The sequence below is a fragment of the Sander vitreus genome, chromosome 12 (genome assembly GCF_031162955.1).
Source record: "Sander vitreus isolate 19-12246 chromosome 12, sanVit1, whole genome shotgun sequence".
Classification (NCBI taxonomy): domain Eukaryota; kingdom Metazoa; phylum Chordata; class Actinopteri; order Perciformes; family Percidae; genus Sander; species Sander vitreus.
Window position 1 is genome coordinate 19,861,210 of NC_135866.1, and position 25,094 is coordinate 19,886,303.

Genomic DNA, 25,094 nt, shown 5'->3' on the forward strand with positions numbered 1-25,094 from the left:
TTCCCTCCACAGTGCCCATTGTGTACATTTAAAGGGGTCTGAATTAAAAAAATGCAGGTCTAAATGAAAATATTGAGTTTCTGTCTCCATCTGTGATAGACTCAGGGGCATGCATGTAAAGTGCCACAAGACAAATGTTTTCTATTTCTCCTGAAAAGCAGAGCGGGAACAATTTATCACACCTGGAGGCAGACTCAATCAAATGAGGAAAATAAGCCAGACCATTCCCATGCTACTAGGTTATGCATTATACATGCTTGCAAGAGGTTTATAACACCTCAAATGACACCTCACTGTGGATCATGTAAGATGGCCTAAGTGTCCGGGCGAAATATTACAGCTTCTTAAGGTGTTGCTGTGTGCTTAACAGAGGCTAACAGTTCACGACACCCGGCACAAGACTATCACCTTGACCAGACCTCTGTCCATTCTTTGTCAGAAATGTCGGAGAGTGCAGAACACTTTGACACTCATGTTCAGGCCAATCACTGCCTCTTCTGATACGCTATAAAGTACTCCCTGTTGGGGGAATTTGAGCCAAATAGAGGCCTAATTCCACAGAAGCTGCCAGTCTTGCCTATGATTTGCATAAATCTCCATGGGGAGAGGGCAGTGATTTAAGAAGGGTTGTCTGGAGGCAGAAGGAGGTGCAGACGTAGTGATTGGTGTAAGATGTGATTGCCTCTGGGCCAATGTTGTGCGGATGAAGCTCTCCGGAGGCAGAGGGTGACGCTCTGCATTAATCTACCAATATCAGCCTGCTGAATATAAGGCATCCACTACTCATTAAGGACCAACGCATCCCTCGCAACTCTCAATCGAGATGTATTGCAACCCAAACGGAAAGCACAAACCTCATTCCCTGTCAGAAGCAAACATCGCATGCATCTCTGCAAGGAAAAATATACGATTTTCCTGCATGACTACCCAATATCCAGCATATTAGCACAATTTCCGTTTTTCGCCGGCTGCCTCACCAAACAACAAACACACAGCTTGGTTTTTATATTTTGATGTGGTGGGAATTAAAAGGCTTTGATATTTCAATTTCCATAAATGGTGCGGGGAATATACAACACAAAGCTGTTTGAAGGCAGAAGAATAGAATCACGGACAAGAGTGTTTGGAATTACAAAAAAATAATGCACACAAAACACAAGACATCAAAACAGATGACAACCAATCAATCAATCAATCAATTAATGTAGCTAAATGAAAATGTAACATCCATAATTTGCCATAAACTACAATTTGAAGTAACCTGGGTCGATGTATATTTTGCTATATGAATTCACTTAAACAACGTAAACCTGCATTCATTCATGCTAAACGTTTCACTATGTTCTGCTGTTAAGTGCTGTAACCGACACTATTAGCATAAGCAGCGAGAAAGGTACCAAGATGCTAACCGGAGTGGTGAGACTGAATAGCAGCTCATATCAAGTCTAGTGGAACATCTCTGTACAGATTTTTAAAAAGAGTAGAAGTGTTAATAAATGAAGTAGTTGTTTCTCATTGTGCCTGCTGGTCAGTGATTATGTTCTTTATCTATTTGTGTCCCTCACCTCCTGTTTGGGAATGCTAACATAGCCTGGGTGAGGCTTGAAGGCCTTATAGGGCTGCTTGGAGAACATCTGGTGGCTGCTGATCGTCTGACCGAACACTGGCTGCAGGAGGAAGTAGGGCTTCTCAGTGTAGTATACCACAACCACAAAGAGCGACACCGCCACGACCAGACTGGTGGCGATCAACGACTTCCTCTGTGGAGAGAGAGAGAGAGCACTTATAACAAGTCAGAAAAATGCAGCAATATAATGTTTCAATATCATTTACTGTATGATTGCTGGTGCAGATCCCTTACACGTGATGCTGCATTATCAGAACCTTAAAGCTGAAGAATATTCACGGTAGAGAGTAAGCTTTATTTATTTTTTTATATTTGGGCGATTCAGCCCAAATGTCACATCGGTAACCTACAGTGAATTGCGTGAAATTAGTTATTTCTATTTGTTTGCCTGAACTATTTCGGTTCTCTGTTTGGCTAAGGTGTCTATCATCCCAAAACACAGCAAACCAGCAGCCAAATAGCAACATTTAATTGTTTAGTTTTAGCCATGCAAATGCACATCAAGTGGCCAAATGTCTCACCTTGGCAACAAAAAGCACTTTGACTAACGTGCTACAAAATTAAGTTGCGAAAAAGAGCATCCTTCTCTCTAAAATCTCCTACGGATAAATAAAGATTCATAAAAGTGCTTCGTACAGGAATCACTTTGATGTTGTCTGACCAGAAAAAACAAAGATAAGTAAAAGACGTTTCTGAAGTAGTGAGGTAGCTGAATAACATACAGTAAAAAGGAAGAAATAATTACATTCAATCATTATGTTTTCGATTCAACATAGATGACTCACAGTAACCTCTTCCCCTTACTTCAGATGGATTGAGTATTAAAATGTCTCTCTAAAGTACTAATTAATCTTCTTAAATAGTCAATTTGCAGAGATTAAGACTTAATATTTACTCATTAACACATGTAATTCCCACTTTTCACTTTCATAAGACTGACCCATCAAAAGCCGAGCTTGTACACGGTTGCAAAGTTGTCGTTACTTTTTGTGATCTTTAGTCCAGACTGAAATATCTCAGCAACTATCGGATGGATTGCCCTGAAATTGTGTACAGACATTAATGTTCCCCAGAGGGTAAATCCCAGTGACTTTGGTATTCCTCTGACTTTTCATCTACTGCCACAAGCAGGTTGACGTTTGTGATTCAGAGTGAAACATATTGACAACTAAAGAATTGATTAGAATGAAGTTTGTCATAAATATTCAAGGTCCCAAGAAGATAAATTCAACTGACTTTGGGGACCTTCTGACCTGTCAAGATTTTTACTTATTCAGTGAAATATGCTCAAATGATACAGAAATGCATGGTTCCCAGCTGATGTATTCTTATGACTTTGACCATTTTTTTTTATTTACCGCCATTATTAGGTCAAACCTTTTAACTGATTCAAAGATTTGGTTTATGACCAAATACCTGCAAAGCTAATGACATTCCCATCAACCTCAGCTGTACTTAATTGTTAGCATGCTAACAGATGGTGAACATGGTTAGATTATACCTGCTAAACATCAGCGTCATGAGCTTGTTACCATGCTGAGTATTTAGCTCAAAGTCCAGCCTCACAGAGCAACTAGCATGGCAATAGACTCTTAGTCTTGTTTTATCAAAGTCAGAAAATTAGGGATCTCATCCACTGTGCACAAATATTGTACTCTACTTCAGCATCTCTAACAAGAAAGTAACAGACGAGGCGTAATTTTTCATAAATGGCAAAACAGCAACAGGATGGTCTGGTAGTAAGAGGTATTATGGCTTGGCAGAAAGAGCTGAGAGTGATGAATAATGTATAAGAGATGGAGGACGAGGAAAGGTCTCACAGAGGAGAAGCTATTGGCACGGCAGAGCTGGAAAGCTCAATGCACAGAAGAGAGAAAGAATCCGACAGAGATGAAAAAAATCTGTGGTGTGCTACGACATCTCGCAGCCTGAGGTGATGATAGATTTCGGCACAATCGGAGAAGTTTTTTATTTATTTTTCCCCCCAGGAAACTTCAATAACGTGCTGCTAATCTAACAGACAACACCGGTGGGAAACTCCAGATTTTTAGGAAGGTGGTGTTTCGCAGATTCTTTGAAGTTATCTGATAGTGAGAAGATTGGATATGGCACGCTGTAATGGTGAAGCCCCCACAGCCAAAGTGCCTGCACCACCACACGCTCTGATCTGCAACATCAAACGTCCCACGGGAGGTGCAGGAGGCTTTGCTTCTCAGAGGCGAGATCAAACATGTGAGGGGGGGTTGGTCCATTTGCAGCCCTGACAATCAAGCACTATCCCATTTTATCGATTGCATGTATGTTACATCACGCTATCATTCCATGGCATTACTGCCCATCTTTGATCAAAAACTGAGGAGTTTCACCTTTGATCTTGAATAACACAGCACAGGAGGACAAATATGAAATGCTCAAGTATTTTACTAAATACTTGACATCACTGAAAGGACAGTCAGTCTGTTCTCTGTCATCCCATTTTCTGAAAATGTGCTGTAATAGCTAGTCATCAGGAGTCCATTATGGAGCATGAAACCAATCCCTTAATAAGCAAGAGGGTTCTTCGGGAGGGAAAAAAAGAAACAACTCTCAGCTCAGTCTGCAGCGCTGCAACATCCGTTTTCAAGAGGACAGAAAATTTCCTTTGTCTCCTTCAACCTCAATTTGGCCACAAATCACAGGGGAAATGATGTGTCAAACTCTGGAGGCGATTGGACGACTCAGCGGGGGCGTAGCGGGGTGATGAACCTTTACTAGCTTGAGTGCAAGACTCACAACTCCTATCCTCGTTCATTTATTCATCAGGGCGATCACGAGTCAGCCTGTTGAGCTGTTTGACAGAGAAGTTGAAAGGCTTGTCGTTGAGGAAGGAGTACAATAGGGGAGTTGGGAAGCACAGGCCGAAATGGGGACCACATAAATCCACCAAATTTAAAATTCCAACACAAAGAAAGGAAGGAAATGGAAAAGACATCCGGCGGAATTTCCTGCAACACTGGAGCAATCCCAGAAGTGGAACGTGAAGGATATAGACTAATGTTAAAACATTTTGCTTGAGGAATATGACTCCATATGTGGCTGTAACAACCTTGTTTGCGACCATAAAATCAGACAATGATAGCCATAACTCCAGTGCCACTTATTCTTGTAGCACGTTGATGTTTCATTCAACCCACCCCCACCGAAAGCTTTGAGGGGGCTATTTTTAAAAGTGCTAAAACATACCCAGGAGGTATTGATCTCAGTTCGCAGACAGACTGAGTGGGATCATTGGGACCCGGGACACGAGAGAGCCATAATCTTTCACCAGTCTCTCCTGCAGTGAGCCTGTGTGACCAGATTACCTATAGGAGGAAAAACTGGCAGACAGGGTATTGATGGCCACCTTGTAATTGAAGCATCAGTTGTGCAGAAATTGAGAAATAGCAAGCGGTGGAATGTATGCTTAATACATTTATTTATGTACTGCATTTAAACCTTAAAGAACTGATTTTTTTCAACATTGACATATCACCTTTTAAGTTGATGTGGTGAACCTATTAGCAAACAGTTGCTTATTTACACATCCAGCAGTTATGGAGCAACATTCATGATTCATTTGGGGTCGTATTTGTGACCACATGATGAATGTAAGTTCAATATTCACTCTTCTTTTAGCTCTACTTGTTGGTCTCTACCAACTCCTAAAAAAATATATTTCTCTTTAGCTGCTAAATGCTGCACTATGTTCACCTGTTGATAACTTTGTCCGTCTGCTGTTTGGTGCTGAGCAGTTAGTGTACTGTGGGTTTAAAAGAGCTTTTTCTCTGAAAACAGCAGCTGGAAACGACACTAAAACAGTAAAGTTGGGGACCAGAATAGCTAACCAATGAGCTGAAACTAACTATAAAGCTCTGTAAAGCCGAGGGGAGCTGCTGATTCATGTGATAATTCTTTGTAAGTTTATTACTACGAGCGACCCCTTTCACATTGTTTTCATTACATTGTATGTCATTTAGCTGACACTTTTGTCCAAAGCGACTTCCATAGGAAGTCATCCACGCCATTCACATTGTTAATGTAAAAATATAGCCTGACATCAGCAGACCAAATTGCAAATGCACGTTAGTCTGGAACCTCTTAGTTAATCTTCAATTTCCAATTATCCATTTCAATTATCAATGGCCACAGCCCAAAATGCCTTTGGACATGATTGGATAGACCTACAACTGATGGCAGTAAAGAAACATGATGTTGCCCTGAGGAACGGACAAATGTAAACGGTCTACAGTGATGAGCTGGGACGGTGTAGCATCAATGTGTCTGTGAACCAGTGTTGCCCTTTTTGCCATCAGAATTTGAAAATAGTACTTCAATAGAAGTTCTACATCAGCTGCAGCCATTTTTTTGCCACGTTTTTGAAAATGTCTCAACAGCGCTCCTCTTTACTAAGCTAGGTATATATATATATATATATATATATATATATATATATATATATATATATATATATATATATATATATATATATATATATATATTATATATATATATATATATATATATATATATATATATATATATATATATAAAGTGTATATTGGAAATAGTTACCAAACCTGCCTTAAAGTAATATTTTCAAAGCAGGATATTTTTTTTACAGGGTGGTTATTTTTACTAAGTAAAGTAAACTACTTCCTTCACCACTGGCAATAACATGTTCAGTATGAGCATGTGACTGCTCAGTGTTTGGTATCTACAGGCGTAAATAAATATCTAAACATTACTTTCTGTATCAATCACTACAGCATTCCCCTATGTAAACCGAACAGGCAATACATATGAAATTACAGAATAATAAACAACAAGTGCCCCATCGACTTGTGTGATGAATGAAAACTCAAAGCACATTAGCTGTTTATTTCCCTATGCATATTGTGCAATCCAAATTTCACCTCCATCAGGCTCTATCTGGGCATGAAGAGAATACATTTTCCCACAAAGACTAACGCTCCTGCTCAGTAAACAACAGGACCACACTGTAGTTCAATCCAAAAAGCTAATCGCGATGGGCATTGGAATAATGAGAGGCTCAACCTGAATAAAATGGCTCATAAAAAAAACATATCTGGAAGCTATTTTCAAGTGCCTCCTGGGCAATGGGGAAACAAAACGAAAATTACATTTGCAATGCAAAAACGCTAGCTCCCTGGCACCTGATTCTTACCACCACGGTCCAGTGAGCAGTTAAAATCCAATTTCAATTAAGGTGTTTGAGAAAATATTTACGGAGTCTTTCTCTCACTCTTCCTCCTCCCCTCTTTTTAAAGCCTTAGTGCTGTTCTGGGGAATAAGACAGGAGCGTAAACAAAGAGCCACTCTTTGAGATTGAGAGTTGGAGGTCCAGACACATTATTAAATTCTTGTCATATTCCCAGCAAAGGTCTCGCTTCAAAAGTCATCCAAGTACGAGATAACAAACTATTATTTTCCCGTATAGGAGAAGGTCGACTCGTTGCTGCTGGTAACACGGTAATGCACAAATTTCCCTCTAAATTTCACCCACAGGAGCTCTGACAGCCACAGGAACTGTGCAAAATAATTACTACAATTTGATGTTATTGCATATATATTAGGTTTATGACTATATATGATCAATTTAATACATGAGCTATATACCCAGATGTATGAGTTAATTAATTCATGAGCTATTTACACAAGTCTTTTGGGTTTTTACTCATTACAGTGGCACATTTTTGTTTAGTAAGTACAGAGTAGAGTTATATACTGCAAATTGTAGGATTATTATCATGTGGTTGGTCGAGATTTAGCGGATTTTATCCACTGTATAGTGTTGGGCTGTTAAATCTGCATTTATCTCAATTATTGTCCTTGAAACCTTATTTTTCAACCTGTGTTAAAACCAACTTGTTTCAAATGTATCTGGAAACATTAAAATGACTAGATAAGAGTGGTATTTTTGTTTCACTGACCATGCATCAAGTTTAGAAGCACATCATATGTTTTGTATGAAAAATAAATCTGTGAAATATGCAAAAAATAACACCGCAAAGAAATGTAGTGGAGTAAAAAGTACAATATTTCCCTCTGAAATGTAGTGGAGTAAAAGTATAAAGTGCCATAAAATGAAAATACTTAAAATTCAAAACTGTAGTTAAGTACATTAAGGTACTTAATGGTAGTAAATGTTACATTCCACCACTCTCAATTTCTTCTTTCATCATTTCACTGCATCAATGAACTGAAGTAGAGTTGAACTAATGCAAAGGAAAAGAAGGACAGTCGTATGAATGAATGAGCTGCAGCTAAATTCATCGCTCATCTGGGAGGTTTGCAGCCTGCTGCTGGTCCCTGCAGAGCCCAGCAGAGGGGGCAGTCCCCTCACACAGCTAGCATGTGGCTCCCAGATGGGACCCGAGGAGCTCCGGCTGCAGCCTTACATCTTAAAAAAGGATCTGTGGAGCTCATCTAACAAATGCTCTGCTCTGGAGAAACATTCACTTCCTTTTATTTTGCTACAGTGCATTAATCAGCAAGATTCCACCAGCAGGAGGTTTATTTATTAGCTGTTTCCAACAAACCAGAGCAGTCACATGCAAAGACTGAAATGAGTTTACTCTACAAATACAAACAATCCATCAGAGTGTTTGTCAGTAGTCTGGTTAGCCAACATATTTCTCATAATCCATCACCAAAAATCACTTTTTGTTGTAAGTTGTTCAATTTACATGTTGGAAGATCCAATTGTTGCACATCATCATTTATTGATGACAGAAGAAACTCTTAAACTGAAATGAGAACAAACCAGAATTCCCGCACACTGATGTTTTTTAGTATTTAGGAACAAACATTTAGTGACCACAAGTGGTGGACAATGTGTGACACTTCTGTTTCCTTCCATTTAAATACCAGTCGTTAGTGAACTGCACATAACACTCAAGAAGGTGTAACGTTTTATATTGTGGGCTAAATGTGTTGGTTGATTGATTGATTGACTGGTTGGTCGCTTGGCAGAAAATTAAACAACAATTTGTTGAATCAGAAGGAAAATTTCCAATCCTTCTGTAGTTTTAGCTTCTCAAGTGTGAGAATTTGTTGATTTTCTAACATTACAAATTGAATATCTTTGGGTTGGGGGTAAAAGTATAGTAGCAGAAAATGGAAATACTTAAGTAAAGTACTAGAGTGAAAAGTGAGGTCTAAAAACACACCTGCAATTACCACTTATTGCCAAAGATGAACGAAAAAGAAAAAAACAAAACGGAGACCTTCAAGATTGTAACTTTTAGTACAGTACTAGTGTAAAAGTAACTTAGTAACCCTCCACTGCTGGGAGTAGGATATTCTTCTCTGTTGCAGTTCCTTATTTAAATCATCGCTTAGTGCTGTGCAGATGTTTCGTTCTTCCAGTACAATAACAAAACATCCTGATGCTGCTGCCCTTGGTGCATGCTACTTCCGTTGCATCACCCTTATCAGTGGTGACATATGAAAAGAAAATCCTTCAATCCAGGTCAAATAAACACTAATCTGTTCTGTTGGCATGATACTGCATCATTATAGTCCAGAGCATCACAGAGAATCTTAATCCGGCCCAAAAAATAACCTGTTTGCTTTTATGTTGATGAGACTCTGCAGAGGGCAACAATAAGGAGGAAACACCCTTTTTATCACACCTACAAACATCAATACTGAAAATCCCTGTCTTAATCAGTAGATGTGTATGTGTGTGTGTGTATATGTGTGTATATATGTGTGTGTGTGTGTGTGTGTGTGTGTGTGTGTGTGTGTGTGTGTGTGTATCTTCACACGTGTACTTGTATGCGTGACTGGAAAGCAGTCAAAACCCATTTGACTAATGCATATCTGATATCAAATGGAACATAATCCCCACAAGTATAAAGGATTAAACACTCTACAATATTCACTTCCCCTTCTGGATCCAGAAAACTTTTGGGATGAGGGGGAAAAAAACACCACCATATGTTCACAGAAACAGTTTGGAGAAGCTCTATGCTCTGCTGCGTAGGCTGCTGCTCGCTCACTTGAGAAAGTGAAGAATTTGTGAAAGTGAAGGAAAAAAAATCTGTTCTTTGAGAAGCCAAGAAGCTGCATATCTGTGTGAGCAGAATGAGTCTACCTGTCAGAAACAAAGCATATTGAGACTTTAGGTTTGACTGTGAGTTATTCTGCTGTAAAAAAATACTTTCTGCTGTGTGGAGAGATTTACATCATTGTCGATTTCTTCCTCACAGCCCTTAAAACTACTGTTTCTCCCTGGATGGGGTTCTTTGTTTCATTTGGTAATAAGTCTCAGGTTGATAACGTACATGTAATCCACAAAACACAGCAGCAGTCATCATGTCACCAAACATTTGTTGGTTCTAGCTCATTTCTCAAATGTGAGGATTTGCTGGGTTTTGGACTGTTGGTCGGACAAAACATTTGAAGGTGTCACCTTGGCTCTGGGAAATAAAAAAACTTGTTTTATATTAATATAAATTATATACATTTTAAGGCAATATCACACTTTCCTAGTCTGAGGATAGACGGTACCGTATATTGTATACAGCCCTCTGATTTTGGGGCAATATGACTTGACTAGAAATGGTCAAATTATAAATGTCACAATATCAGCTGCTCAGCAGCAGCTGCTGGGTGACAATATTTTAGACTGTACAAAGATGAAACAGGTTTCATCTGAGCAGAAGAGATTGTAAACTTTGAACACAGCATTTGTAACAATGTAAAAGCTAATTTACATTTAAATGTGTCTTTGTTTAGTTTGACTTTGCACAGAACCTGTGGTCTTTGTATTGTTTATTACTATTGTAATGTGTGATTGTAACCGTTTTCAAATTTTTTACGTCACTTTTTTTTCCAATAAAGTTTCTTTTTTAATTCTTGTTGAGCTGCTTTATGTATGGTTGTTAACTTGGTTAAAGTATTAAACTGTAACTCAAATGATAAAAAAAACTGGAGGCTATCTTGAGCCAATCGGGCCAGGGGCGTATATAGTGAGAGGGCCAATGGCCCTACTTTCTACCCCCCTACTTCCGCCGCCCTTGCTCCGACCACACCCATCTTCGAACTCTGCCTTCATTTTGGACTCAACTACACATCTGTAAAGTTTAGTTTCAAAATCTGGCTGCAGACAGACAAAAATATAAACACCTGGCAAGGTACTCAAATCCGCCTCTTGGTAGCTCCCCTACAGTATGTCGCCAGGACCACATTTTGCCATGATGACACACACACAGACTCACAAGGTGAAAACACGCCGTCGTGGCCGGTAATAAACAAACACAGCGTGAAGACAGGGACAGCCTGGCTATAAAGACACAGTAGCTGCATGTCTCAGACCACCTGCTTTATGGGCAAAAAAAAAAAAGCATGTTCCCTCTTCTATAATATCTATAACTTCTATTGTCGAGGGTTATATTTAGAGAGAACATTGAGCCAGAATGTCTTGAGGCATTCAGCCAATCACAGAAAATGACTTCTGCCACTCATTTATGACTAGAGCCATTTAGCTTGATCCTGCTGTAATATCTGAGTTTCTCTCTCTTTAAGTAGCTGGCTCTTTTGGTCACAGATGGCCGACGGGCAGAGGAGACCGCACTGCCAGCCAAGGACAAAGATACCGTATAGTAATGAATCTGCTGCTTGCCATCTACCACAACCTGACAAAAATAAAATGCAATAGAGAGAAGATGCTGCACACACAATTTTGATTTGAGTACTTTACAGCAGAATAGCAATTATTCCCCCTGTTTCTTTGTGTTTGAAGGGCGAAGAGGGGTGGGGGGGGTGTGCCTGTTGAGAAAAACATCGACCAGAGAAAATCCATTTCAATTTGCCAAATGCCAGCACAGGATTACTGACATTTAGCAACTGATATTTCCCCTGAAACTCAATGGTATCCCTCCATAATTCCATAATAAAGCCTCATCCTATTGGTAGTGATTACACACAGCATGACTGCTCACACAGAGAAATTTGAGTATGTATTTATATATCACCAACGCAAACTACACAGACATCTGACAATCGGAAAGGATTAGACAGACAGATGCAGTACATCATCTGCAGGACAAGGGGATCAAACAGTGTCGCCAATTTTTTTTCTCCACTTGACTAAACAGATGTCCGGCCTCTCGAGACTTTCCTAAAGGTGTAATTTGTTAAAGAAATGTGTCCGGCTAAGAAACTTGTCCTCAAGGCTGCCGGAGACAGAAAGCAGCAATGCTCGCTGAATTTTCAAGTGGCTCAGTGATAAAAAGGAATTTGTCCTGTTTGGTGCTCAGCCCTCAGAGGGATGATGACTGAGATACCTTGAGGTTACAAATGCATTGTTCAAACTGGTGAAGGTTACTTGCATCTTCTTCAACTACTTGTTAGTTGAGAGATGTTTTTACAACAAAACACCGCTCAGTTATTTAATGCAGCAGAAGAGGAAGAAGAATGTTATCTTATGTGATAGCTAATTAAATATTTTGGGGTTTTGGACTGTTGGTTGGTAAAAAAAAATATTTGAAGACATCACTTTGGGCTTTCAAAAAATGTGATTGGTATTTTTTCTGTTTTCTGACATTTCATAGGCCAAGCAATTAATTGATCAATTGAAATGGTAATTAACAGATTATTTGCAGGACATAAAGTTGGAGGATTAGCAAGAGACAGATTTAAAAACCAGAAAGGTCAAAATCAAAGCAGCAAAGGCTGTGCTATCCTCAATTTTAGTCCCTTTTTTGTCCCCTGATGCTGAGAGGGACGTTTTACAGTGTAAAAACCAGCTTGTCAGTGATCTCTGGTGGATAAAACTATGTGTGGATACATTGTAAATTACCGCAACCCGAGTATGCCATTTCTCTACTGCAATTATTACTTCTATTACTTACTAGCTATATATACACCAATACCAACTATCTGCAAGTATCGGTCGATATATCGGCATACATAACTCCATGGCCCACAATCTCCAGGCTGTTACTTTTTTTCACCCTCCAGATTCCAGAGCAAAAGAGCAGATTATTTAACCGTTTTCAGTAATACTCCTCATGTTGAGGCACCTATTTTGAGCCTTAATTAATCAACATTTTCTGGTTCCAGCTTCTCAAATCTGAGAATGTTCTGCTTTTTGTGTCATATATGATAGTAAATTAAATTTTTGGGGGGTTTCTTTGGGTTTAAGACTAAGGGATTTCTTAACCATTTTTTAATGTTTCATAAACTAAACAATAAATGGGCTACTTAGTGAGATATTTTGCAGAGTTAAATCCACCTCTGTGTCATGGCAGTGTGGGCAGTGTGTGCAGATGAACGATGTTTGACTTCCCTCTGTGGAGCCAGTGCATGGAGCTCCCCGCGAAGCATAGCAGCAGATCGCAGGCAGACCTCCGCTGCTCCAAGCCAGACAACGTTCATCTGCACACACTGTCCACACATCCATGACACAGAGCTAGTTTAAAATTGGCAAAGAATCCCTTTAAAAGAATAATCAGCAGACTGCAAGTGGAAAAATATTGTTAGATACACCCTATCCTGGACTAATGATTCATGATGATTCTCTAAATGTCTGTCAGGATTTGGATACATGGCGATCAGGGCCAAGCATAAGACAGATGTGGAGGAATTTGCTCTTATTTTCCTGAGCCGCTGAAAAAATTGTATATGTTGGATCGGATAAAGGATGTGTTGCATTTAAGATTTATTTAAATTTAAGTCTCACTCTGAAAATTCATGGAGTTTTTATTGAGAGAGAGAAAATCTGAAAAACTGAATCCTCTTTGTTCACAGAAGCATTCAAACAATTTACCAGTGCAGCTTTTTGTTTTTGGTTAATCCTCTTTAGATTGTGCATGTTCTCCGAGAGCTCGGACAACAACATTGTGAATTTTAAGTGAAGCAGCTGTTGCACACAATAAACAAACCAACCAGGTGAATCGACGGCCACCAAACAGCTTCGCTATGTGGCACACGCAGGTGTTCATTCTGGAAAACAACAATAAAGTTTGCATAGTCTATTCTATCAAAGCCTTTGTGGTGCTGCTGCACTGTGTTGGCAAAACCCAGGGGTAGGAGAGAGTGGCCTTCAATGTGTGTGTGTGCGTGTGTGTGTTTGTGTTAAGGATGGGGAGGCTGTAGCAGTGTCAGATCAAATCTGGTCAGATAAAACAACCACAAAACCAGCCGTGAAAACCCCAAACACAACAATGTGACTCGACACACACAGCAGTGCAGATTCCTCACAAAACAACAGCCCAGTGAGCAGATACAACATTACCCAGAGTACACTGTGGCATTTTGAACCGCTGCCCATTTCCTCTTCTCCTAACAACCACGACAACAGAAAGTTCCAGGGCACAGGTGAGCATAAAAGCAGACAGGGGATTATATTTCATTAACAAAATTGACTACACTTTATTTAATGCCCTCACTTAACCGCCAGGCTATATTAGTGTCTTCTAACCTCTTCAGTTCACAAAGGCAATCAGCCTCCTGATGCTGGTGCCCAGAGCACTGCCGGGTTTCCACTGGGGATAATAATAGTGGCATTGAAGCCTTTTATTAGCTGGCTTGGTCAAGAGCCTTCAGGAAGAAACCTACTGTATACTATGACCAGACGTGGCTCCCATTGACACTTTTATAAAAGAGAAAGAGACAGAGGAAAGAGAATCAAAGCCAGGATGTCTGTCAAAGATATCTAATGTTGTCTGCAAATTCTGCGATAGGATGAAAAACAGGAGGGAGAGAGAGCGGGCGTGGCACAGTTGGACAACACTAATGCAATTACAGAGATGTTCTGCTCGCTCAGAGGCTCGGTTGAAGAGCAGAGTGCAGAAAGCTTAAGGCGAGCTGCACAAAATCAGCCATTATTCAGGGTAACGCGTGATCTTGCCACCTTGTGGGGTAAGACTAAGTTTGTGAGCAACAGGATTTCATAAAACTATGATACTAAATTTATACCGCAAAGAAGGATTTTACTTGCCCTTTCCTACATGCAGCTTAAAGGTCAGGGTCACGTAAAAAACAAGCACCTGGATAATAAATAGGGTTCAGGCTTTTGCTTTAGGACACTTCAGCAAGGCAAATACTTAAACCACAATTTTCCTACTCTGACGCCTCCTGCTGCCCCTTTTGATTCTGTATGACTTCTTTTTGTATCATTTGGATGGCACTTCTAAGCCACATCCAAGTCTACGGAGAGCATAACTCCTTATCAAACAGGGCCTCTACTGATTGGTCTCTTCTGGGGCTTTGGCTTGCCCCTGTGCCAATGGGCATTTAGGCCTTGCCAACAACATTTGCCAAATGTAATCCAGCAATAGTGCAACACGCTCAAATGAGTCCAACTGGCGGCGAGCTGTATGACTCTTTAACTACTTCATGTTAGGAAATGAACACAAACAGAGGACATACATGCTCCTAAAAGTAGATAAAACTGTCCAGAAATGTGTGATGAAGCACTTGGAAATTACCCCAGGAAAGAAAAACACAGAATAGAAAAGTAAAGGAAACTGTGTACCAACATAAGTAAATTAATCAACAGTTATTTTGATTAGGGCTGAAAATAACGATTATTTCCATTATCATTTTCTCAATTAGTTATTTGGTCTACATTAGAAAGCTGTATAAAATACCCATTACAATTCACTAAAGCCCAGTCAACAGTCCAAAGCTTATTGACGATTCATTGGTTCAGTCATTTTCAAGCAAAAATGACAAATATTCTCTGGTTTAAGCTTCTCTAATAGGTTGACTTGCTGCATATATGACAATAATTTAATATCTTTAGGTTTTGGACTGTTGGATGGATAAAACAAGCAAATTGAAGACATTTCTTTTTTTTTTTACATTTCATACACTAAATGATTAATCAAGAGTATAATCACCATATTAATCAGTAGTCGCAGTCCTAGTCCATGCAGTAATCTACTGTAGTATCAACAACAAAATGTTGACACCAAATCACCAAAATGCACCATTTGGTCCCAAAGTTCACCTACAGTGTGCATGCTTTTCACCTAAACATTGGTCATGTGGAGGCATTTGGTCTGTTTTTACCTTTACTAAAGGTTGGAACTGCTCTTTTGAAAGTAGATTGTTGGACCTCAAAAGAAGTCAAAACATCCCCAATGGTGTAGGAAGAAGCTTGAAATGATTTATAAGATTCCGGACAACTGAAAATCTAATCTTTGTGATTAAAAAACTGTTTCTCAGGAAAGAAAAAAATAAATTATAGACTCTAGCAATTAATCAAATATCAAAAAAGGAATAATGCGCATAACCAAAATACATCTACAGTATTGTTTTTTCTACCCAAAATAACCTCTAAAGCCAATTTTGTAAGAATAACAGGCAGGAACTAGGAGATAGGGCTGGCAATGCGAGAGTAATGAGGGCCAAGCTATATGGCATTTTTAAACAAAAATACAGCTAAATGTTCTACTGCATTGATTGTTTGCACTTTCTCCAGATATCTGGAGAAACAAAGGCATATTAACAACAGCACTTTTTTTTATTTACTTCATGACTATTGCCCTTTTGTTTAAGTGTAATTAAAGTATAAAACTTCAACCTTGACAGGGTTCAACACTAACTTAAAATGTGAATGCCATTTTTAGTCACCTTATAATTTGAGTAATTAAGATACTATGCAGTTATAGGTCAGGTTAATAATGAAAACGTGACATAAAAGAATCTTAAGTATTATCAGTCAACGTGTCCACATTAAAGGTGCCGTAGGTAGGATTGTGAAGATCTAGGACTTAGCCAAAGAATTTGAACATCGACAACTTCTCAGTCCCTCCCCCCTTTCCGCTAAAGCCCAAAATGGTCTCCTAAGCCCCTCCCCCCACAAGGGAGAATGAATGCGTGTGCATGAGCAGTGGTACAAATACACTACAGGCTGTAGGTGATGCCAGAGGAGCCAGATTTTTTTACCTGCTTCATGTACTTCTACTGGAACATAGGGTCAGTTTCAGAAAATATGACAGAAAGTCTTGCCTACTGCACCTTTAAATCCCTGGTATAAAAAATACCAGTAGTGCAGCTGTTGTCATGTTTTTCACAGATTCCTCAAAAAATAATCCAGCAAGTCACACGTTTTGCTGTCCCTATTTTTTACATGTTAAAAAGTTGCTGCCACTGAGTGCAACCAAAGTCCAAGAATTGGTTGCCAATTTCTTAAAATGGTTGCCAATGGCAACCTGGCAACTGTTACTGTCGAGCCTTGACATTACAGCTTCAAAAGGCTCCTTTGTGAGTGCGTATACAGTAATAATAGAGGTTATGGCCCAGAGGTTCTTTGTGAGTGACATGTAATTACGCTGCTGACCGTGACTGCAATCACCCAGTGGAACTTAATTTGTAGGCTGCCATATCTTTTCTTTTTATTTTGGGAACGCACTCAAAGAAAAAAACAGCTAAGAAAATGACCAGCACTGGCAGCAGAGTTCAAGCACCTTAAACTGGTGGAGCGGCATATGATTAAGCCACCCAGAATTAGAGACTATCTGACCAACATGACCAGTGACACATAGTGAGATCAAGTAAAGCCTCAAGTCTTGCCAGATGTTGATAAGATTTCTGGTTTAAACGATAGTTCTGCTGGCCCAGTTACTTTGACTACCGCTGGATTAATGCCAGATTTGGAGCGAGGTTATCACCCTTGGTTACCACTGTGAATAAACTAATCCTTGCACTGGGTTCTTCTGCAGCAGTGTGTGTGTATGTGTGTGTTTGCACAACAGATGTAGGTTACATTACCATGATAAAGAAGCCACACGCTTAAATGGTACCCTGTCGGCTCAAAAGGGGTTTTAGAGAATGGATGGCAACAGCGAAGCCGCAAGACAAAGACTTTTGTTTAGGTCATTCACTCAGGAGAAAAGTATAGCTAGTTAAACAGAATTTTTGGGGCGATCTGGGTAGCTCACCTGGTTGAGCGCGGCCCTATGTACAAAGGCTCAGTCCTTACTGCAACAACCGTGGGTTCAATTCCGACCTGCAGCCTATTGCTGCATGTCATTCCTCCCTCTCTCCCCTGTCCTGCAAATAAAGGCCTAAAAATGCCCAAAAAAGAATCTTATCTATAAGAATCTGGGTCCCATTTCCCAAGATGGGAAGTCGTTCTTCCGACTTCGTTGTGTTCATCAACTTTAAGTCGTTGAAATGTGGAAACATGGACGCTACAAAGAAGATGTGTTGTGTTTTATTGCTCAGAGCATTGAAACGACACATTAATAGCTGTTGGTTAATTTGTTAAATCACAAATTTGCCTCAAGGGGCTTTACAATCTGTACAGCATATGACCTTGATTCAGATAAGGAAAAACTCCCCCCCCCAAAAAAACTTTTACAGGGAAAAGATTTAATAAACCTCAGAAGGAGCAACAGAAGAGGGATCCCATTCATTCAGTTGTGATGATGGCAAATGACCAGACTGTCAAAAACCCATTCACCCTGATACTGGATTTTTGAAGCTATTGCCAGTATTTGTGAGTTTAAAACTTTAAAACTGATCCATCAGTATCGTAATTAGTAATTTTTAAAAAACATTAACACATAACCTGAACGGTTTTAATAAAGACCCCTTTGATTTTTTATTTAAATTGTTAAAAAGACACATACTGTGCATTTCATTAAAAATAAACCTGTCAGCGCACTCTGGTGGACAGACTATGAAATGGAGACCCAGTTTCTAACTTACAAATTTAAAAAGTAGTATCAGTATTTCATAAAGTAATCTATTAAACTATTAGTAATTGATCTGTACAAACTGTCATTAAAAATGAAAATCAGGTTTTCCTTAAGGACCCTGTGCAGCCAGATAGCTAACTTTAAAACAATGGAAAATCTCATGTAAACTTCCCACTCAACAAGAAAAACCGATAAAAGGAGACAAAGTGAAATCTGAGCACGGATTTGATAACACGTTGAATATAAACCGGATCCTCGTTCAACATCCTGCCAGTGCCCTGCGCTCTCTCTAAAACTGTGGCGGGGCACTTCTTATCAGCCTGCCTTCTGCTGTAACACAAATCACATGAGACAAGGGGAACATAGAGAAGTGCCATTCATCCCTGAAACTCTTAAAAGAACTGGGACACTTACTGCATTCCCAGTAGCTGTTAAACACCTCTCCGCACACAAAACGAGTTTGTGTGTGCTTGCATTAATTATTTGAAATATTTGAAATCTTCTTTGTGTGCTTTCTGCTTGCGTGTACCCACATGAACCAATCACAAAAACTTGCTTAACTGGCCTTGTTCTGCCAAATGTAGTTAGGAGTAACAGCAGCATCACCATCTTTCCATGAGATGCAACAGAGAGCCCATCCTGAACTGTTTTGATGGAGGACAACAGCCGCAGCCTTTCCCAGCTCAAGCATAGTTCGTCACGGATGAACTCACTCCAATTAAAACAAAAGCTAACAAAGACGGAACCCTGCACGGCAGAGTTCTCTCTGCAGGCCTTGCTCACCAATTATAAACATGAACTAAGTAGCAGACTGTGAGTCAAACAGTTCTCAGTGTCTTTAACAACACCTGGTGGCTTTAAGAAATGCATCCTCTCATGCACCTGAACACAGTGGTGAAAGTAATGTTAACTTCTTTTACACCCCATCAATTATCTTATTTTGTGACCCTTTCGGAAGGGCCCGACCCCTAGGTTGTTTTCTTTGCTGTTTGAACACTTTTTGTTTATTAACCTAACATAGACAATAAATCTGCCCATATTCTGCTTTTTAAACATACACATAACATAGCATGACCCAGTTGTTCCCAACTTAGGGTTTGGGACCCCTCAAAGGTGTCCCAACATAAATCTGACATGAGGGACAGGAAGAAGAGAATACAAAGTTCTAAACTTTGCTTTTTTTGTAGGGTACCTTTTGTAAGGGTTGGATTTTAGCTCTTCAGCACTCAATTTTCACAGAAAATTCAGAGAAAATGACTCTTAGGTGGATGTTTTCACAACTTAGAGACAAACGTGTCCGTAAGTTGTGAAGTAAGTAGTTTTAAGTAAACTTGTGGCAAAAGGTCACAAGTAGACACACTGAATCATTTTAAAGGCATAAGCCACAATTTCTTTATGAGGACCCGTTAGTTTTTTCCAACTGCTTACACAAACACGCACAAACAACTGATTTATTTGTAATGTTAAAGTAGTCATTACATAGTTGCATGCAGTATGGACGTCATTGTAAAGCTACTCAAGATGGGCTTTTCTCATGGTCAATCCGTGGTTGATCACATGATGAATAAGTGTGGCCATGATCTCATCAGAGATGGCTCTCCTTCCTCTTCTTCCCTACTCCTCCTCCTCGTTGTTGTCCCGTCTCTCCCTCCTACTCCCCTTGCTCTCTGTCTATTGTTGGTATCCATTGTTCAAAACAGGTAATCTGCCCTTTGACCTATGTATAGGCCTATACTAAAGCAGTGTTTGGTTAGTGATCAGTTATGACATAATGTGTTTGCACATCTGAGGAGTGTGTGTGTGTGTGTGTGTGTGTGTGTGTGCCCTTGTAAATAAGTGTAGCATTTTGATTGGTTGTGTTTAGAAAAGGAAAGCAAGTCACTTCCTGTTAGATTTTTTTGTCTTACGTAGAGAATTGTGTGTCGTGTTTTGAAAAAAGTGTTTTATGCAATTGAAAACTGATTGAAAGGCTGAGAAATAGCTTATGGTTTTGGAGATTTGCTGTGTAATTTGAGTGAGAGGTTTCAAAAATCGTGTGACATGAAAAGATTTTGTGTGTAAGCAGTTGAAAAAAACTGTAATTAAGTTAAATGAAAGAATTGTGACCAAGATTTGTAATGAGTGCAACATTTTACAGTTGAAAATAAACTTGTAAGAGCTCTGTGGAGCTCGTCAAAGTACCTCAAACGTGTCTTTGGGATTTCTAGATGGCAACTTCCCGTTTATTATAGGCCGGAATGTATGCCAATACTGATATGTCTGCAATTACCTAATATCGGCCCAGGTGATTTTATTTAAATTTATTTTATTTGCATTTCCATCCATAGTTGATCAGAATCTGAATCCATCCACCTGTTTTTATGTGCATATAAAATCTGAGTGGAAACGGAAAAAGGTTTTTACTAGGGCTGTCAAACGATTACATTTTCTTAATCGCGATTAATCGTTGAATTTCTATAGTTAATCATGATTAATCACGTTTTATCACATGATTAAAATTCTATTATTTTGCATTTCAGAACTGTTTTTAAGTACATATTAACAATGGAAAGCAATTCTTACCAGTGTATCTTGATTGGGAATCAAACGAATGCAAAGAAAATGACTTTATGAACTTGATTTTAAGATTTGTATTTGTTTATTATTTATTTAATCTAGTCACACATTTGAATCTAGAGTCAATATTAGGGTTGGGTATTGTTTGGTTTGGATACCGGTGCTAAAGCGGTACTTTTAAAACGGTACCGGTGCCTCAACGGTGCCTGAACCGATACTTTTTAAGAAAGTTAAAAAAAAGAAGGGTACTAAACAGTTGGCGACATTAAAGAATGGCTTGTTTATTGCTAAGGCCATATCGTCAAAATTAAATGTTTAATAATAATGTAATCACTTTAACAATAACTTATTTCACTAGTAAATAGCTGTTGAATGACAATAACGACCACCAGATGGGAAAAGGGCATTTAACAACAACTTTGAATGCACCACGACGTTGTAAATTACCAGTTTCATTGAACGCACCGTCTGTGTGCGTTCAATGACAGCAGCTGCAGATTGTTATGTCCCGGTGTCGGAATCCTCTACAGTGAAATACAGACAAACTTTACACCGTTTAGCGTTAGCTGTCAGCATTGTAACCGTGTTTAATCCAGCTACTAGCTAGCGGTAGGCTAACGTTAGCTGCTGTCGAGTATAGTGTTAACTTGCGTCACGTGCAACAATGTTTGCCTGTAACGTCTGTTTCAGAGCATCAGAGAGAAGTGCAGGCATATCAGTGGCACCAGAATGAGGCACCGAAATCCGCATTGCTATTCCTGCAGCAGCAGGATGTGTTACGAGGAAGTATGGCAAAATAGTAGCCTGTTAGGCACGACGCAAAGCCGAGTGAAGTGAAAATAAATTAATAAATGCCGGCCTGCGATTAATACGATTAAAAAAAACAATGCATTATGCTCGGCCCTTAATCGCATCGCGATTAACGCGTTAATGCTGACAGCCCTAGTTTTGGCTGAGGTAGTAGGCTGAGTAGATACATTAGTTCATCCACCCATCATCACTTCATCCATCTCCTCATACGCTACATCCATTTATTGCTAAGAATCACGGAGGGCTATTTCAGCAGAAAAGCAGGGACACACCATGAAACACTAAGAAACTGCTGCATATGCACTTGTAAATATCAAATAGTAAAAACAAGTTGACTAAATAAGCTGAGTTAGCAGCTGACTAGTTGAATATAGAAGAAAGCTAGAGTGAAGTGTAACACTAGACAAAGACAGGCTTGCTGTGGTTTGTCAGCAGCACTTTATGGGGGGGTATTTGAATTCTACTATGTAACCAATAGTCACTATACATCTGACTAATGTTACAAGAAACAAAGAGCTGGTTTCAGTTACAGCGCATTCACTTTTCCTTAAATCACTCTGCAATTTGTACCATGTAATGACATGTTCTTTTTTTTTTTTTTTTTTTGAAATATAACAGTGTAAAATCTCTCAGATAACAAAATGAGCCTGAGAGTTTGCAAAGTGACGTGCTGTTGACAGAGACTCATTTCTTCTTCCTGTGGGTGGTGGAGGATTGACAGGAACCAAAGTGCCTTTAAATTGATAAAAATGCTTAACTTTAAAAGAAAATATGGATAAACCATGAAGTCTGACAAAACCAAACAAAGAATGTCCACTGTGATGCACAATCTGAGTAAAATAAACAAGTGGATTTTTCTGAAGGTAGAGAAATGATGCTGATGATCTTTAACTAGTAATAGTGATAATTCAATATTAGCGTTTATTAAGTCTTATCAGAATCACACTGTGTTTATGAATCTTACTAAGTATTATGTGATTTGCCAACACAATCCATTTGCAAAATGAGGAAAGAGGAAAATTTGTTATGCAAACTATTGAAACTGTTTTTACAACGTTCAGTTTATTGTGTGTTGGTCAGACAAAAATTTTGTGCAAGTTGATCAACAGCAACCATTTCGCTGATTGATTAGTTGTTGAAGTCACTTCTCAAGCGAAATCCAGAAATGAATGGATAATAAAGTGAAACTATTAATTTCCCCTAGATTAGTTGACTAACGGACAACAATTTTACTAATCGACTAAACCTTTGAGTCATTTTTCATTCGCAAATAAACATTTGCGGTTTTCAACTTCTCAAATGTGAGAATCATTGTATACTTAATATTTTGGGGTTTTGGACTGTTGGTTGGATAAAACAAGCTATTTAAAGATGTCACCTTAAACTCTGGGAAACTGTAATAGATATATTTAACTATTTACAGGTCTATCTTGCATTTTATAGCCAAACAATTGAGAAAACAAGAAATTAATCAGTTAAATCGATTTGTTGATCGACAAAAAATGAATAGACAACTATTGATGCATTGTTTAAGTCACTTATCAATGTTGAATGTCATTCAATGTTTCCAGCTGCTCAAAGATGAGGATAGCTAAATATATTTGGTGTTCTGACTGTTGTTCAGACAGCAATCTGAAGATGTCACCTTGAACTGCAGGGAACTGTGATGGACATGTTTCACTATTTTATGGAGAGAAATTGAGACATGAAATTGGCAGATTAATCGATAAACCCTAACTAGCACAAGTGTGCGTGTGTGTGTTTTGTGTCAAATACAGTATGTGACCAACTGCACGTTCAGCCCTCAGTGTGGGTGATGTCGACATCTGTAAATTACTGATATTTATTGAATTACACTGAAATGAAAAGGGTGAAAAGGACAGTGAGAGTTACTGGGGAACTTTTTGTTAACTTTCACCTCATCTGTTAAGGCAGCTGTGGATGTTGTAAACTCCTTACATCATGTGCACACCTGAACATGTCATGAGGCATGAACACAGCTGGCTGCATGGCCTGCTTTTCAATGACACAAAAACATGGACTGAATGCAAAAAAACAAAACAAAACACTAGGGCCTGGCTTTTCTTCGTGTGCACGAGCAAAAATCACAAATTCAGAGTCCCGCAAAAAACAGACGAGCAGACAGAAAGCAGAGGAGGGTTAATTAATTACCTCCACGGAGCATCACCACCATCAGCTCACATTTCACCTCACATCTGCTAAATAGCACACTAAAGCCAACCACGTCATGCGCTCCTTGTGCGTTTTTTCCTCCCTTTTTGTGAGAGAAACCCCCTCTTACCTTACACATCCAGGCCATTCTTATTTCTACGCAGACAATGGTGGACCGCTTGTTTTCGTCAGCCCCAACACGCCGTTCACCGCGTCCGTTTCCAAACACATTTATTCATGTATGCATCACAGGAGGAGACGCCGATGTGGTGCGGCGAATGCGGGGATCGGCTCCACATATATTGGAGTGTACCGTTATTCGTCTCCTCTCTCGGGTTTTTTCACCCCCATGGAGCTTGCCTGGACTTGGACCGACGCTGCGACGCTATTGGCCGGCAAAAAAGCAGAGCCCCGCCTCCGCCTGCGTCACGTGGCCGCCACTGATTTCCTGACCTCTGCTTTTACAACATGCTGACTGAAGGCAAGCTGCAGGTTAACACATCATCTTTCTTCTTCAATGTGTGAAATAAACAAGAGATAATCTTAACCAGTGGGAACAAAAAGTTTCCAAATAGATGTCCATCTATATACAGTGCAGTACAGCACATTGAGGAACAAAAATGTGTTTCCCTGATCCCGGTGCAAAAAAACTGGGGGGCACCAGTGCTAAAGAGTGGTGGCTGTGGATGTGATCCCCGATGCACTGTCTGGGATCTCTGTTAGAAATTACAGGATCCAGTTACAAAGGGAGGTGTTCACACCCAGGGGGCCCAACTTCCATACCAAACATTTCATAATTGTATAAAGCAAAACAAGACAAGTTGCGAGACACCCAGAAATTACTTAACATCCTACTGGATCCATTCTTTATACGTTTACAATTTATCTATAATTTTGTCATCCTGATCATCTATAGTGTCATTTTACTTGGTTTATTCTCACACATCTATTGCATGTCTGGGCATTCTGAGAGAGGGATCCCTTCTCAGTTGGTCTTCCTGAGGTTTCTTCCATTTTTTCCCCAATAAAAAGGTTTTTTTGGGGAGTTTTCCTTCATCAAGGGTCTAAGGACAGAGGGTGTTGTATGTTGTGAAGACTATAAAGCCCCTTGAGGAAATTTGTGATATTGGGCTTTATAAATAAAATTGACTTGACAACATGAATGAGACCATGATGTTAACTTGGTGGAACAAGTTATTTTGAGGTATTTAGGATTCCTTTTGTTCTAA

At 39.4% G+C, this 25,094-nt stretch overlaps 1 protein-coding gene across 1 annotated transcript in view; it reads right to left on the bottom strand.

Annotated features, from left to right (window-relative positions):
- Positions 1 to 24,201, bottom strand: part of st6galnac3 (ST6 (alpha-N-acetyl-neuraminyl-2,3-beta-galactosyl-1,3)-N-acetylgalactosaminide alpha-2,6-sialyltransferase 3) — a 68,985-nt gene extending 44,784 nt beyond the window's left edge. The window contains exons 1-2 of the mRNA XM_078264927.1: positions 23,996 to 24,201; positions 1,566 to 1,760 (exon numbers count right to left, since the gene is read on the bottom strand). Coding sequence (XP_078121053.1) covers positions 1,566 to 1,760; positions 23,996 to 24,013 — 213 coding nt within the window. The 5' untranslated portion in view covers positions 24,014 to 24,201. The remainder of the gene's footprint in view (positions 1 to 1,565; positions 1,761 to 23,995) is intronic.
- Positions 24,202 to 25,094: the final 893 nt, after the last annotated feature.